General features: G+C 39.6%; 1 protein-coding gene across 2 annotated transcripts in view; it reads right to left on the bottom strand.

Annotated features, from left to right (window-relative positions):
- SDHAF3 (succinate dehydrogenase complex assembly factor 3) overlaps positions 1-16961 on the bottom strand; it is a 66731-nt gene that overhangs the window by 32071 nt on the left and 17699 nt on the right. Inside the window, exon 2 of one of the 2 annotated variants that reach the window (XM_051610497.1) lies at positions 5309-6089. The exons of the other annotated variant lie outside the window; for it this stretch is intronic. Coding sequence (XP_051466457.1) covers positions 5886-6089 — 204 coding nt within the window. The 3' untranslated portion in view covers positions 5309-5885. Of the gene's footprint in view, positions 1-5308; positions 6090-16961 lie in introns of those variants that run through there. 2 annotated transcript variants of the gene reach the window in all.

Here is a 16961-nt window from a genome sequence, read left to right as displayed (position 1 = left end):
GCATCAAGGGTAATATGAACGGTTTCTACAGATACATCAGTGATACGAGGCAGAATAGGGAAAATGTGGGCCCTTTGCAGAAGGAAACAGGAGACCTTGTCACGCAGGATATGGAGAAGGCTGAGGTACTGAGTGACTTTTTTGCCTCAGTCTTCACCAGTAAGGGCTCTGGTCACACCACCCATCCAAGTCACAGAATGCAAAGGCAGGGACTGGGGAAAGGAAGATCTACCCACCGTAGGAGAAGAGCAGGTTCAAGACCATCTCAAGTACCTGAAAGTGCACAAGTCCATGGGACCCGACAGGATCCTTCCAGGGCTCCTAAGAGAGCTGGCAGATGAAGCTGCAACACTGCTTTCCATCACATTTGAAAAGTTCTGGCAGGTTGGCAAAGTTCCCACTGACTGGAAAAGTGGAAACGTAACCCCCATTTTCAAAAACGGAAGGAAAGAAGACCCAGGGAACTATGGGCCAGTTAATCTCACATCTGTGCCTGGCAAGAACATGGAGCAGATCCTCCTGAAGGCTCTGCTAAGGCACATGGGACATGTGGAGGTGGTTGGTGGCAACCAACATGGCTTCACCAAGGGCAAATCATGCCTAATAAATTTGGTGGCTTTTTATGATGGGGTCACAGTGTAGATGGACAAGGGAAAAGCAACTGATGTGATCTACCTGGACTTGTGCAAAGCCTTCGACACTGTCCTGAATGACATCCTAGTCTCAAAATTGGAAGGATATGGATTTGATGGATGAACCACTGAATGGATATGGCATTGGCTGGATGGTCACACTCAGACAGTAGTGATCAAAGGCTCAATGTCCAGAGACCAGTGACAAGTGGTGTTCCTCAGGGGTTGGTGCTGGGACCGATACTGTTTAACATCTTAGCGACATGGACAGTGGTGTTGTCGACATGCTGGAGGGATGGCAGGCCATCCACAGGGACCTTGACAGGCTTGAGAGGTAGGTCCATGCCAACCTCACGAAGTTCAACAAGGCCAAGTGTAAGATCCTGCACCTGGGTTGGGGAAATCCCAAGCACAAATACAGGCTGGGCAGAGAATGGATTGAGAACAACTTTGAGAAGGACCTTGGGGTGTTGGTCTATGAAAATCTCAACATGAGCCAGCAATGTGCACTTGCAGCCCAGAAAGCCAACCATCTCCTTGGCTGCATCAAAAGAAGTGTGGCCAGCAGGACCAGGGAGGTGATTCTGCCCATCTACTCTGCTCTGGTGAGACCCCACCTGGAGTACTGTGTCCAGTTCTGGAGCTCTCAGCACAGGAAGGACATAGAGCTCTTGGAGCGAGTCCAGGGGAGTGTTTTTACTGGTTTTGCTGCTAATCTCTCAGGATAAATACATACTATTTTATACTGTGTACTAGTTGTTTTTCCAGTCAAAAACACAAATAGTAAACTTTTAGGAAAAAATACGTTAAGATTATTTAGACTTCACTTCACCCTTCCAGGAGTGTAATTGTCATAAAACAAGGCCATTTTTGCTGGAAATGGTGTTGCAAGTGGTGGTATTTCAACAAACTACTTATGGAGAGCTTTACAGTATTCTGCACTTGTCTCAGTGTTCCTCAGCATTTACAAGTTGACAGATATTCAGTAACTAAAGGTCATTTTATTAAATAAATATTCTTGTTTTATAGTCTGAAGTACATGCTTTGAAATTGTTAGAGAGCAGATTAAACACTGAACTCCCCAGGTGCACATATTTATTGCACCGGATCATGTATCATGGAAATGGGCTTGTTGAAATATCTGACATTTACTCATAATGCACACTGACTGCTACAAGTGGCAAAAGCATACATTTCTAAGTCATTTCTACACTGAATTTATATGTTGGCTTAATACATCTCAATTTCTATGAGCAAAGAAGACTTGATATATAATGGTTGTATCCAAATAAAATTAAGTTCTGTGATCTTTGTGTGCCTTACTTAATAGACACAAGCCACTGGAAAAGTTGGAAGGACTCAACACTGTTGAGTCTGCTCCCAGAGCAGAGCTGTGGCTACTGAAACTGCTGAAAATGTTCCTGCCAAAGCCAGTGGTTTTGCAGCAGGTATGTAACCCCCATGAACAACAGCATATAATTTACAAATGCAGTTGTTGTTGCTTTAACACCAGCCATTTGATTTGTGACAGTCTTTACAGAGAGTTTCCTGATGTGGCTCAAAGAGGAAAACTGCCCAGTATCACCATTGCTCACAGTAAGGCTCTTGGGTTCCAAACGCTGGCAGGAACACCGAGCCCAGTGCAGCAACAGGACACAGGTCAGTATGAGGTGGGTCAGGGAGTTCTGTTATTAAACCAGCCCTGCAAAACCTGTGCTGCTGCATCTGTATCCTCCAGCAGGAAGGACTTACCTTGAAACCCTTTACAAGAGGTCTGAAAATCAACAGTTAAGCAGGACAGCATGTAGAGATATATTTTGCCCTAGAATGGGAGATGCCTTTTACAGTAATTCAGCTTTCACCCTTCCTCAAAGGTACACGGACTCTCTGTGCTCATGCTTGGAGTAAATCAGTCTGCTGAGAGCTTCAACCGGCCCTCTGCTATTAGTCTGGCTATAGAGAGTACAAATTAAAACAGGTAATAACAGGCAGGGAAAGGCATGGGATTACTCCTTCACTAACTGTTCAGTACTTTTACCTAGAAGACAATGAAAACTTGGCCGCTGACTCACTTGTGAATAATCAGCCTCTCATAAATACATATTCAAAATGAAGAAATAAGGTCAATAATAATTAAAAAATATTTCAGTAGGTCCACATAGCTAAGAAATGAAACTCCTTCATAAATCCTACTGTCAATATGTTAAATCATTAAGTGAGAAGCATCACATTCTAATACCTCTTGCTAGACAGGCAGTTAAAAAAGTATTAATCAATATCATTGAAATAACAAAACACTAAAAGAACGACATTTTTAGTTGTTCTTTTTAAGATGTATAACTTTGTATTTTGCTTATCAAAACTGCTAATTTTTAATGGAACCGATTTCTGAAAATTGTTTTGCTTGTTGATGAGACAAGTTGTTGAGAAGATTGCTCATGCATTTTCCAGCTATCTGAAAACTTCAGCTCCCTCACACTCCTACCAGCTGCCAGGCAATGACATGAAGTGTTACCACAAATAAGGATTAGCCAAACTAACCAGTGAATTTTATCATTCTCTTTTAGTTCTAGAAGAGCCAAATGGATTTAAGATTAAAAAAAAAATACAAAGGATCTTTCTTAATGGATCAGCTGAATGGAGAGAGGTCTTTCAAAGGTGGTAGAAGCTTTTCAGTGTTTGGTTGTGTAACAGCAATCCATACCAACACACTCAGAGCACAGCTTAGTACTTTGTACTCCTAAAGTGATCATAGACATTTTTCATTATAAGGTGATTACTATCTTTCTCCTAAGCAACTCTTTTGCCATTTGAAATAGCACGCTGCTTGTAGTTTTGAAGTAATCTTGATGGATGCTTTCCTTTATTCATTATCCATCAAACCCTGTGTAAAATTCCCCACAAAAAGTATCCTTTACCTTAACAAAATAGAGAAAAAGCACCTGTGTCGCTCTGCCTTTCTGTGGACAGGATGAGAAGCCCATTGTCTTCAACTTAACTGTCATTAACCACACTTGTAAATCAAAGAATTCCACAAACACATGGTGGGGGTGGCATTGCCAAGGTTCTGTGGGGCTTCCCCTGCCCACCACTTGTGTAAGCACTGCTTGATCAGAGCATACCTTACTATGAGCACTGGCTGTCTTAAAGCCAGCAGTCTTTAAAGATGCTTCACTCCCATGGTGGAATTTCAGCTTTTGTAAAAGTTGTTTCAAACAAGAATACACACACTGTACAAAACAAAAGCTACCATGGGGAAGGAAGGACGGGAGGAAGGGAGGACAGGAGGAAGGAAGGACGGAAGGAAGGACGGAAGGAAGGACGGAAGGACGGAAGGAAGGAAGGAAGGAAGGAAGGAAGGAAGGAAGGAAGGAAGGAAGGAAGGAAGGAAGGAAGGAAGGAAGGAAGGAAGGAAGGAAGGAAGGAAGGAAGGAAGGAAGGAAGGAAGGAAGGGAGGGAGGGAGGGAGGGAGGGAGGGAGGGAGGGAGGGAGGGAGGGAGGGAGGGAGGGAGGGAGGGAGGGAGGGAGGGAGGGAGGGAGGGAGGGAAAAAGAAGAATTACTAGAAAAGGGGCTGAGGATGTAAATATATTTACCCTCACTTACAACTCACTTGAGGTCTCATTCTAAGCCTACATTTTTCATACCAAATAGCAATTTTTCATTATAAATCAATTAAGCCTCTGGAAATGTGCAATATCCAGGTACATACATGAGTATTTAGAGGCAAAATAAGTATTATAACTAGTTTCATTGAACTAACAAAGTTTCATTAAATGCGTTGATAAAACAACTGTGCTCTAAATTGCAGTACTTGAAATTAATTTAAAGCAACTTGGGCATTGACTGGAAAGTAAGCACACGTGTACTATAGCAATCAAGGAGTGGAAATAAACTCTTTCCTCAAACACTGATTTTTATGTTAAAACTGAGTAGATCCAGTGACAAAAAATAAAAGTTTACTGTACATCTGATGGAAGTGCAAAAGAATACATCCTTATGCCCTTAAAATTTGGAGTTGGATTACACTTCTACAGTATTTGTAGTCTGAAAAGAAAAAAGCTTTATGTATGTGCAAAAGGCAGCATCAGAGACAATTCCAAGCTTCCAGCACACACACCCCATCCGCTTCCCAGTCTGATGCTGGGGCAAGACCTAGGTACATAGCAGGCAAGAAATGAGCCACCATTCCCTCCAACCATGTCCTTGGTCAAGAGCCAGGATTTGTGGACCTCAGCCTTACAGCCTGGATGTCATCTCCACCCTTCTGTCCCTGTGTGGATCAGGCACTTGAGACTAAAGGATGTTCCTACTGTGGAAGCAGCCAAGGTTGCAGCAGAGAAACATGTAGCAAAGCAACCCTAAGTCACACAGGTGTCTTGCAATCAGCATTTTAATTACATGAATGACCTGCAACCTAAAATCTTAGCAAAGAATTGGGAAGAGAGCTAAGGGAAAGAGGAGGCTGCTGCCCAAACTGCCCCGTTAGGATCCAGGAGCCTAGCTTTGGCAAACTGCAGGTTGTTACAGCTTGAGACAGATGGAAATCTTTTAAAGAGCCTTTGAATTCCAAGTACAGCAAAACCAATTCATGAGTGTTTTTAAAAAATGCTAGATACTAACAATAATCTGAGTTTCACTTTGAATAATGTGCAGAATCTTTTTCATAAGCCAGTGGTTCCTTCAAGGTCAATTTAATAGTTAACTACATCTTTTATTTTAAAGCACATTTCACAATAAAGCTCAGGAAAAAAAAAAAGAGGCAACTTTCAGTTTCAAAAGCAGTGTGTGTGTTTCAAATCCTGATCATTTCTTTCCACTGAAATAAGTCCACTCTAGTACCATAGTGTTGTTCTTTCTCTACTGAATCCATATCAGAAAACAAACACCAAATGTATCTTTTTCCTTAAGGCAGAGGATGATACACTAACAGAAAGATGTTCTGCCCTGTGGGTGTTAAGATTTACAAAAATAAAACTTTCTATTTTAAAATTGTCAACTTACTTTCACCAAATTTTTTAAGCCTTCACCTTCCATTAGGAGAAGAAAAACACTGCAATTAACATAAAATTGTTGTGATTACTCCATTTTGATATTTACTCTTGCACAGACAACCAGAGAACCAGAGACATCCATTTCAGACAAGTTTTGGCATCAGCAGCACCCATTATTCCACAGAAACCACACTGAAGTCCAACTGGAAATGGAAGTTTCAAATGTTTCCGTGTGCATTAAAACAATAATTTTAAACCCTTTCAGTTTTTGTGTTTCGAGTCTTTAGAAATGGTGATTTTTTTTACAGGTTTAGTAGCTTCATCCATCAGTTCCTTCAGCTGCCCAATCTGTTCATCACGGAAGTCATTAAGTTTTTCTTCTGTGAGCTGGATTCCATATACAGTCTTTTTTCTCAAGTTTTGTTTGTCCTCATTAATTTGTTGCTGTATCAGTGCTGCATAGTTCTAATGAAGAAGGAATATAAAGGTCACAAAAATGACAAATGCAGGATTCAGGTCAACTTAATAATATAATTTTACTGTAATAAATACTACTGAAACAAAACCAAATGTAATTATAGATCAATATTTTTATGTAGTTGTAACTATTAAAATATATATCAGGATATAAATAGGATTCACTTAATAAACTTGGAAAACTATTATTCTTGAAGATATATGTATTAGAAAAATCTATCTATAATTAGACAATGTCCTAAAGCCTTTCTGTCTAATCACTCTCTGCATTTCTGGGAATTAATAAGGTCATTTGCACCCAGGCCTGAACTGCTCCAAAGGTGGTACAAATTCAGCAACTGTAACACTTCCGTCACTTTGTCAGCTTTGGAAAAAGTTAGTTACCAAAATTAAAAGTTAGTGAAGAATAAGACAGAGTTTCAAGGACAGGTACCTCCATATTGCCTACTTATCCCCTAAAGGAAAAAAACAAACAACAAAACCACTTTTCTGTACTGAGGCAAAATGGTCAGTATGTGTTGCATCAATACCAGGCTGAGGCCATTACAAAAGTAAAACTTCCTCAAGGGCAGGCTACACCAGTAATGTGTGCACAGTTGGAAAACTGCTTTCTCACCACTTTGGAGCAATCATGGACCATTATGACCTTCCTAAATTACAACACTCAAGGTTCTGCAAGGATGGCAGTTCTGCAAACTGAATGCGGCCAGCGGCGCTACCAGTGACACTGCTGTGGTCACAGCTCACCAGCAGGGATCCTCAGCTCCCTCTGGCCAGCACCAGCCCCATTGCTGCAGCCCACAAAGAAGTCGTAGTGAGTGAATTTGTCAAAAGCCTCCTGGCATGTGTACTTCCTGAAGTCAGCGAATCACAGAACCATAGGGTTGAAAGGGTCTTAAAGATCGTCTAGTTCCAAATCCCCTACACAGGCAGGGACACCTCCCACTAGACCAGGATGCTCAAAGCTCCATCCCACCTGGCCTTAAAGCTCCATCCAAGCTGAACCTACTCAGATGTTTAAAAGTTAATCACATATATAAATAATGGGATGGAAGTTAGTCTAAACTTTCATTTTTCTTAGGAGGAACTTAGAAAACAAACTACACAATTAAAAAATTAATTTCAAAAATTAGTTTTTATTGGAAAAAATAGAGGCTTCTCTCCTAGTTTAGTAAGGTATCCTTTAAAGCATCCTTAAAGTTTCCATACTGAATACAGTATAAGAAATTTAAACAAAAGAACCTCTATTTTGAAAAAGAATGTTGACTGTGTTATATAGTAACACTTTGTTGGTTTTGTTTGTTGTTTTGGTTTTTTTTAATAAAGGGTTAATATCAGTAGTATTCAAAAACACGGAGTATTGGCAATGAGATATAAACTTTATTTTAATTTCAAACTTTCAGCTGGAAGGACCTTCATTATGGATTACTAAATTGATAATACAATTACTAGCAAAGTTACTAAAAATCACTGTTTCAACTGTATGTCTAATAATTCCAGAAGAATGGGAATTAGTTTAATTCCTCATTTCTTTTGGAGAGATCTGTAGCAGCACAACTTTGCATGAAAGTTACATAATAAGAAAAAATAACTACTTTCAATATAGCAAGATTCTCCCTCACATCATCCCTCCCCTTTTTACATTAAACACACAATTAGAAAAATTAACTACTGTTAACCTCTGCAGTAATCCTACACCCCAGTGGGTCTGCCTCATGGTAGAGTTGGTCCAAGGTTGGGAGGAACTAAATAGTTTATTTTCTAGATGACTGAACAACCAAACAGTAACAACAAGAGAGAAAGGAGCAATATATTAAAAGGTCTTCAACTCTGTGATTTACAGAATTTCTTATCAAGGCAGATGGACAAATGTGATCTCTGAAGCTGACAGCAGACCAGCAGCACACACACATGGTGCATATCAATTGCTCCACCTTGCTCTACCTTCACATTTCTACACAGAACAATCCATCAGTATTGATTCTGGGCTCCAAAGAAAGAAATTCTCGTAATATCAAGCAAGATTTACAGCGTATAACCCAGAAAGAACACTCAAACCCTCCATGTCTTATCAAGAGACCATACAATATCCCACCAGTGCAAGTTCCACACTGGGAGAAAGTCCTACCCACAGCTAATGATCAACCATCTGGGAGCAGCTGGAGGCTACTGCTGCAGGCATGCTGGGCTATGATGCCCAGAAATAACTGAAGACTGGTTATAATTTTACAAACTTTGTTAACTAGGTAATATTTTCTTAAAATATCAAATAAATTACTGGTAATAAATATTGGCAATGTTGGGGTTTTTTTAAATCTAGCATCAAATCATCACATTTCACAAAGCATCAGTGTTAAATAATCCAGATCTTGGAAGTACTGGTCCTTGACAAAGCCACAATGCCCAGTCTCACAGATGTCCTGAACCCAGACATGCAGCGATGGACTATCTGTCCATTCCTTAATGGAAGATGTGCTGCTTCACAGCACTCCGACATGCTCCCATTTGGACATGTCATAGCTGGCTCTTTTTCCCCACTCATTTTGTAGCTGAACAAATGTTTCGTACACACCAGAAGCCTCAATAGCTATGGTTTCACATCAATTCGTAAAGTGAATAAAAATTCCAAATTGGAGCTTGAAAACATGCTGGCTTTTGGATGGCTCATGACAGAAAATGGAACTTCCTCATCTTACCAAAAGCCAGTGATGCAGCAAAGAAAATATATTTCAGCCTTTACAAAAGTACTGGAAAAAGATCAACTATATGACATATCTAATTTTCTCTGCCTGTGATGCAAGATGAGGAACAAACAAAGCTTGGGATATTTAAGTCTTTTACACATTACTGGTGCCTCAGAAATTCAGTGTTATTATGTGATCAGTGATTTGTGGAAAGGTACCATATTATTTGCTGGTACCTAGTTCTGCAATTCAAGATTCAGCTCCTATACTGAAAATGTGCCATTTTGATAAGTGCACATGAACTTTAAGATGTCGAATTGCAAAGTTCAGTAAGAGGTTTAAAAGTTTAATAATAAAAAACAAATAATCACAACAAAAAGCCAAACAAAAAAAAAACCACAAAAAAACCAAAACAACAAGCTAACATTTGTTCTTTCAATAATATACCTTAGGTCACAAAATATGATGATCACAGTCCCTCTCAGGCAATAAGAAGGAGCAGCATGTTTGTGTATGCTCTAGTTTTCATTAGAATTTAATACATATAGAATTTAACTATTTCCTACTGTCATCTTCCTTACCAGCAGAATTGAAACAAACTTGCTTAGCCTTCCCAAACAAGGAAAATTTCTATGCTTCTGCCTTTGATTTTATTTTATATACAACTACATCTTCCAAACACAGCAAAGCTCCTTTGTCAATCATGACACAAAATCCCTGGCAGATTTTTCAAGGGCATCTTACTCCATTTATGGTTCACATTCTGCCCACAGAAGCAGAGACAGGAGAGACAAAGTGAAAGGCAAGTAAACTTGCACCCTCACAGAGGCAGGGTTGCCATGTACAACAATGGCAGCAGCACACAGATGCTCTCCTGCCTTGCATGGACAGTCAAGTATGGCAGGTCAGTCAGGGACATCTGCACCTTAGGGTTTTATAGGTTGGTTGCTCCTTTGTAAGTAGCTCTTATTGCAATGACCTCCTGCCTGCATCAGCTGTACACTTTCTGGGCACCTACAAGAAAAAAAAACTAACCAAAACCCAAAACAAAACACAAACTAGCAGCTCAATGGTAAAAGCCTTTGCCGTGTGTATTTGACTGCCACCAGAAACAAAGGAGATCAGAATCAGGTTCAAGTCAAGACATCTTCTCCTGACCATTTACCATCAAAAGAAAACTGACTTATCCTTTACTGAATCTCCATATCACAGGTACTCTGAGTCCTGCTCCTCCCAGTATCCATTCCAGTCTGAGGGGAGGGCAACAGCCCAAGATGCAGACTGGCCAGATTCCTACACTGCGAACAGTACAAGCAACCACAGAGACACCCCAAAACCTTCCGTATTGCCCATGCAGAGGCAGATGCCTCACCTGAATGCTCTTATGCACTCCTCAGAAATGCTGGTTCTGCCCACACATCACACTGGCATCTACAGCATCAAGCTGAATCTGGCCACTAGACTCTCTTAAAACCCTACTGCATGATTAAATACTTGAACCTCTAAGTGATTTCTACCAAAACACACAAAGTATTTGCTGCAATCAATAATCACAGGGTTTTTTATTTACATTCACTAACTGGAGGGAATATACAGTTTTCCTCTGCTAATTCATAAGCATTCACAGAATGCTCCAATTGATCAAAATGGCAAGGGGATGGATGACACTTGAGGTTTTAAAACACCACACATTACATAAAGGGTATCAGCCTTCTTGTTTTCAAAGTTGAGAAAGGATTAAAATAAAAAATCCACAAAATTAAAAGCCCCATTCCCTGACTGCCAGATGTATAGACTCCTACCTGATCCAATGCATGCTGACAGACATTCATCTCATTTGGAAACACAAAATGCTGACAGACATTCATGATTTAATCATGCAATTAAATGGGTTTCACTGGGAAAAATGTCAATAATAATTTGTTTTTTATTTTATGTCCTCCTCAAAGGTAGGTTTAACATGTAGAACACTGTATTTCAGAAGAGCAGTCCAAAAATCTCTAAGAGATTGTCATTCATTTAATACAGAAAGGGTCATAATGGGTATGTTTTTCCACAGTACGATTCACTTTGTTGCTGATTTTATCTTTTAAAAGGTCTAAAATTTTAATCTCCCCTCTATGTTATAAGCTGTTAAAAGTATAAAGCAAATATATTCGCCTATTCCAAACTACTATCTCCACTTGCAGTCAAATTAATGATAACACTGATCAAACAACATTATTTAGGCAGGATCAGAAGCCGCCACTCTCAGACATGTTAAATAAATAGGGCAGTCAGGAACTGAAAAATGTTATCAAATTATTTTAAACTCATTTTCTCAGGGTGACATCAAAAAAATCAAGCATGGCCTGTCTAGCCACTCTCGTCACTCCATGGAGTTAACTTCAACTGGCAGCATTTCAAATTCTTTTGCTGCTCCTAGGATGTTATGGCTTGATAGGGCAGAAACTGATTTTATGGCATTGATGCAATTACCTCTGATTACCAAGCCTGAGAGAGAAAGAAGGCATTAGCTAGGACCACAAAGAGGTCCAAGGGGCAGAACGGCAAAGGACTGGATGACCTCTATATTCCCTCCCATCTTCAGTCATACCCTATAAAATGTCAGGAGAGTGGGAAAGTTGGACCTTGCTCCCTTCTGTCTTCCAGCAGACATCTGGGAAGGAGGCTCCTGGCTCTTAGTCTCCAGCTTGCCACATGGCCTGCAGAATCCAACTCCACCCATTGCTGAGAAGATTCCTGGTCCTTCTACCCTGTGTTGGTTCCACCAACTTTTATATGAGCTACCATTGAGTTTAGTTATGTGTATGTGTGTGTGTGTATATATATATATGTATATTTTTCATTGCTTTCCTACTAGTTACTATCCCATCCCCATGCCATTAAACCTGTTTTAGTTCTAATTCACAAAAAGTCTCTCTTACTTAGCCTCTTTTTTATCTTCCCCTGGGGGTGGGGAGGGGGGGGATGGAGTAATAATAAGCAGTTTGGTTCTCTGTGTTTTGGATTGCCCTGTCCATTAAACAGAGACACAGGCAGGCACAAAACCAAATACATGCTGCTAGGGCAATAGAAACAACTGTGAACAAACTGCACAGCAAGCAACAACCTGTTCTGATTACCGTGCAGAAATTTGTTGAATATATTATGTGTGCTCAGACAGAATTCTACAATTCATTTATTTTTTTTACTACAAAACAGTTTTGTTTGTTAAACATTATCAGCAAAAGACAGAAATCTTTGTAGAAGTAATTTTTAAATGGGAGATACACCTCTTGAAATTCCAGAGTACCTTAATATATTTTACCTGATGCTGTAAGTATAGTTAGAAATGTAATAACAAACCCAGGAAAATTCTACCACACTTAAACTCAGCTTAATCCACCATTTCAGTGGGCATTTGCATACACTCACATATATGTTAAACCACAAAAATCTACATTTCACCTTATAAGACCGCTTCAAAGAGCTCACAGACATTTTAAATTGTATAAAATACAATTACTGTCAAATAAATTACCTAACTTATATAAATAGCCACGTGTAGTCACACGTAGGAACAAGGTATTTTCAGAAAATGTCAAACCACCTTTGTTTGTGAAAAGGACACACCATGATCACTTAAAAAAATTAACAATATAGTATAAAGGGTGGTAAGACTTCCTCCTGCCTTTCAAAATGCACATCAAATGGTATTGAATGGTACCAGCTAATGACATATGGCTGGCATTAGTGGGATTTCTTATGTGAAAAATTAAAATAGTAATTGCTGAGAAAAGGGCAACAGAATGAAGATGGGAATCTTGATCTGAGATTGCTGAAAACTTGCTCCTGCTGAAATCCTGAATGACACAGGGTGAGTGGTTAGTGCTTGGAGACTTTGCAAAATAACTTATTGACTCTACTGTGAGTGCAAGAGCAAAATCTCAAAGATTATTCTCTAATCTTTCAAAAAACACTACAGGACTTTGCACGCAACTCTGGAAAACACCATATCCTGGGTAACCAGGTCTCCTGTTTCTTTTGAGACAGGGCCCACATTTTCACTAGTGCTCCCTTAGTCACTGATGTACCTGTAGAAGCTTTTCTTGTTGCCCTTGACATCCATGGCCAGATGTAATTTTATCAGGGCTTTAGCTTTCCCAGCTTGATCCTACCCTGATCCCAAGCTGCTCAGACCCTTTCTCTGGATACCTCTCAGGCTACCTGTCCTTGCTTCCACCCTCTCTTCCAACATTCCTCTCCAGGACAAAGTCACTGGATTGGGAATAATCAGAAAACTTCACACTTTTCCAAAGGTTAACCTGAAAGGGAAAGCCACAATAATTCTAACAAGATAATGTTTTCCTAGGAGATTCAGAAAGGATGCTAGAATATGTCATTATCAAAGAAATTTCAGGCTAGTGAACATAATGATCACAGAATCACAGAATCTTAGGAGTTGGAGGGGACCTTGAAAGATCTTCCAGTCCAACCCCCTGCCAGAGCACGGTCACCTAGAGCACATCACACAGGAATGTGTCCAGGCGGGTTTTGAATGTCTCCAGTGAAGGAGACTCCACAACCTCTCTGGGCAGCCCGTTCCAGGGCTCTGCCACTCTCACAGTAAAGAAGTTTTTTCCTGATGTTTACGTGGAACCTCCCATGTTCCAGTTTACACTCACTGCCCCTTGTCCTATCACTAGACATCACTGAAAAAAGCCTGGCTCCGTCCTCCTGAGACTCGCCCTTAACGTATTTGTAAATATTGATGATGTAAATATTGTCTCTCCAGTCTCCTCTTCTCCAAGCTAAAGAGACCCAGCTCCCTCAGCCTTTCCTCATAAGGGAGATGTTCCACTCCCTTAATCATCTTTGTAGCTCTGCACTGGACTCTTTCAAGCAGTTCTCTGTCCTTCTTGAACTGAGGGGCCCAGAACTGGGCACGATATTCCAGATGCGGCCTCACCAAGGCAGAATAGAGGGGGAGGAGAACCTCCCTTGACCTACTAACCACCCCCTTTCTAATGCACCCCAGGATGCCACTGCCCTTCTTGGCCACAAGGGCACATTGCTGGCTCATGATTATCCTGCTATCCACCAGGACCCCCAGGTCCCTTTCTCCTACACTGCTCTCCAGCAGGTCAGCCCCCAGCCTGTACTGGTACATGGGGTTGTTCTTCCCCAGGTGCAAGACTCTACACTTGCCCTTGTTGAATTTCATCAAGTTTCTCCCCTCCCAACTCTCCAGCCCGTCTAGGTCTCCCTGAATGGCAGCACAGCCTTCTGGTGTGTCAGCCTCTCCTCCCAGATTAGTGTCATCAGCAAACTTGCTGAGGGCACACTCTGTTCCCTCATCCAGGTCGTTGATGAAAATATTGAATAGTACCGACCCCTGAGGGACTCCACTAGTCACAGACCTCCAATTAGATTTTGTCCCATTGACCACAGTGCATGACAATGACGCAAATAATGCAACTATGCACAACTGTTACCCTACAGTTTGGGTTTTGGTTGCTTGTTTGTAGTTTGGGAGGAGAGAATGAAAAATTGTTCAGCTGAAATGGAGCCAGGGAATACAATTATGTAATACTTATTAACCAGCACAGAGAAATATTATTTGATCAGGAAGGTAAAAATGGACTACTTTTTCTGAATGCAGTTTACTAATATTGTTAAACTGGAAGAAAAGACATTTATTTTGAGGAATGTGAAAAAAGCTCAAGGACTAACTCAGCTTTGTTTATAGCTTAAATAACATGTTATCTTAATGTCTTTTCGTCATCTAAGACTTACAAGATCATAACTTGAGGTGAAAGTGGGAGTTTGCAGCCTGGCCATCAAGGTAAACATACATCAAGGCCATTAAGTCCAAAATGGAGCACAACAGCATTACAGTACATCACTGACTTTACTGCCATTTGTGGAAAAACAAGCTGTGATTAATTATTTCTTTCTGGACACACAATACTTAGTCAGTATTGTACATCAGGGCCAAAATCTAGGTCACTAAAAGCTTTCTGCACCACTGGTAACAACCATAGTCTCTAAGATCCTCTCCACTTATGTTAATAAGCTCCTTCCCTGGAACGAGCTCAAGCTTTCTATTTAATGCCCAAGACAAAGAAAGGGAAAAAAATCAGAACCTACTTGGTCAAAGAACAACATTTAAGAAAAAATAAAATTACTGATTGCATTCTGAAAAGAGATCAATCTGGAATGTAGACAAAGTACAAAGAGATGGGAGGTAGAACGAAAGTGATGGTCATGTGAATAGGTTCCAGCAGCTCAGTAAGATCCTGTGATGGTCCTCTTCCCTTGGACTGTTTGTATCATTCAAAGCATGAGCTTTTTTATGAAAGAACAAGAACATTCTTCTCTGAAGTAAGTATCAGTGTCTGAGAGTTTTCTAAATTGAAGACAAAAAACACTTGGAAGATAAATATATTAAAACTCCATTAGAACAGAATATAGTTAACATTTTAAGAAGAAAGCATGGGAAATTTTAAAGTTTGAACTTATATAAAAGTTTGAACATACAAAAACTATTATGAAATTGCACTGTCACTAGTAACAAACTCTAGGACTGCTGTGACTGGACAAATAAGCTACAGACTAGAGAAGTTAAACTTCTTTCAAGAACGTTGTTTCATATTTTCAAACAAATCCTAATAAATCATCCACAGTTTGAAAGACAGTTATTTCTTGACTACGTTTCTATTCTTCTTTGACATTTTCTGCTGTGCATGGCAACTCTTCAGCTAAAAAAAAAAGCTGTCATATGCACTTTTGCCTACTGTTGCTGTTTTATCTGGCAAATACTATGCTACAATTTCACAGAAAATTCAAGGTTTTGTCACATGCTGTTAATTTAAGGTAGGGCAAGTAATAGCATTCATTCATTTTTAGGAACTTAACTTCCTCAATCCATCAGTTATATTGTAATATTTCTATTTAAATATTAAGCTAGGAAATCTCGGTAACGTGCTTCACAGCAGATAATTTCCAGACAAATATCAACACTAAGCAGAAATTTTATATTTAAAAAAATATAGTATTTTAGGAACATAATCAAACAACTATAATTAAAGCACACAATGCAAACATAACTTACAAACTCCCAAGACTCCCAAATCAATTCTTTAAATAGAGGACAAGCATCTTAAATTTGTAGTTACTGCTTTCAGAAGTATTACTTCAAGATTTTCAAGGAAGACAATGATTTCACTTCTAGATATTCACAAAAGGAAAATAAAGCCGGTTTCCAAGACAACCATGTTACTTTCCAGACTGCTAGATACTAACCAAGAACATGCAGAAGATTACATATGCCAGATGATGACATTGAAGGCTTTTCATACATGTTCTTCTACTTGATTTATACCAAACAATGCATTTCAAGCATATGTATATATCCAAAAGAGACTCTGTATTCTTATTTTTCCATTAGTCATATTACTATATGCTCACTAGAGCCAAAACCTAAACCTAATACAGGAACAAAACCTCAAGTATAAACAAAAATTTAATCCAGAAATAGGCATCTTGCATTGATTTCACTGACACCACAAATAACCTTTCTGCTGAGGGTGCACTAAATTTTTTTACTTTAATGGATCTGTGGAAGAACAGCGTGCTTGAACAAATTAAGTAAAAAGTCATGGGCAATATTTAATAAACAGACCAGAAGGTCATTAGCGTAAAAGTGAGGCCCATCCCTAAGAACAGACAAATATTTCTCCAGTTTTAAGTGAATATATTCTGTTCCCTGTTCCAATACATTACATAGGGTACTAACATAGCAAAGCAAATTTGACAACAGAAAATACTGAGTCAAAGGATGATTCTCCTGGCCAGTTTTAACACAGACCCTTTAGAAATAGGGAAGAGACAAGCTCTACCTGGGTGACTGTGGAGGCATTTAAAACAGACAAGGAGTCTTTGAAGTTTATCTGCCTGCTTCTTCAAGATAGTACAAACATTTGAGGTGTGCTTCATACAGCACTACCTAGGAGGATAGCCAGCAATAAAAGAAAGCCTGCACACAGGTGTTCTCATTCATATGCTTTTAAAAAAATATCGCTACTTGGAAGCACAGGTGAATTCTTGTGAAGGTGTTATTTATTTCAGTGTGACATTAAGCCTGGTACTTTGGAAATTCTACTCTATAGAGGTAACTCAATGTATTTGACCA

The sequence above is a fragment of the Apus apus genome, chromosome 2 (genome assembly GCF_020740795.1).
Source record: "Apus apus isolate bApuApu2 chromosome 2, bApuApu2.pri.cur, whole genome shotgun sequence".
NCBI lineage: Eukaryota > Metazoa > Chordata > Aves > Apodiformes > Apodidae > Apus > Apus apus.
Note: the sequence above shows the minus strand (reverse complement) of the source record. Positions and strands in the feature narration are given on the sequence as shown.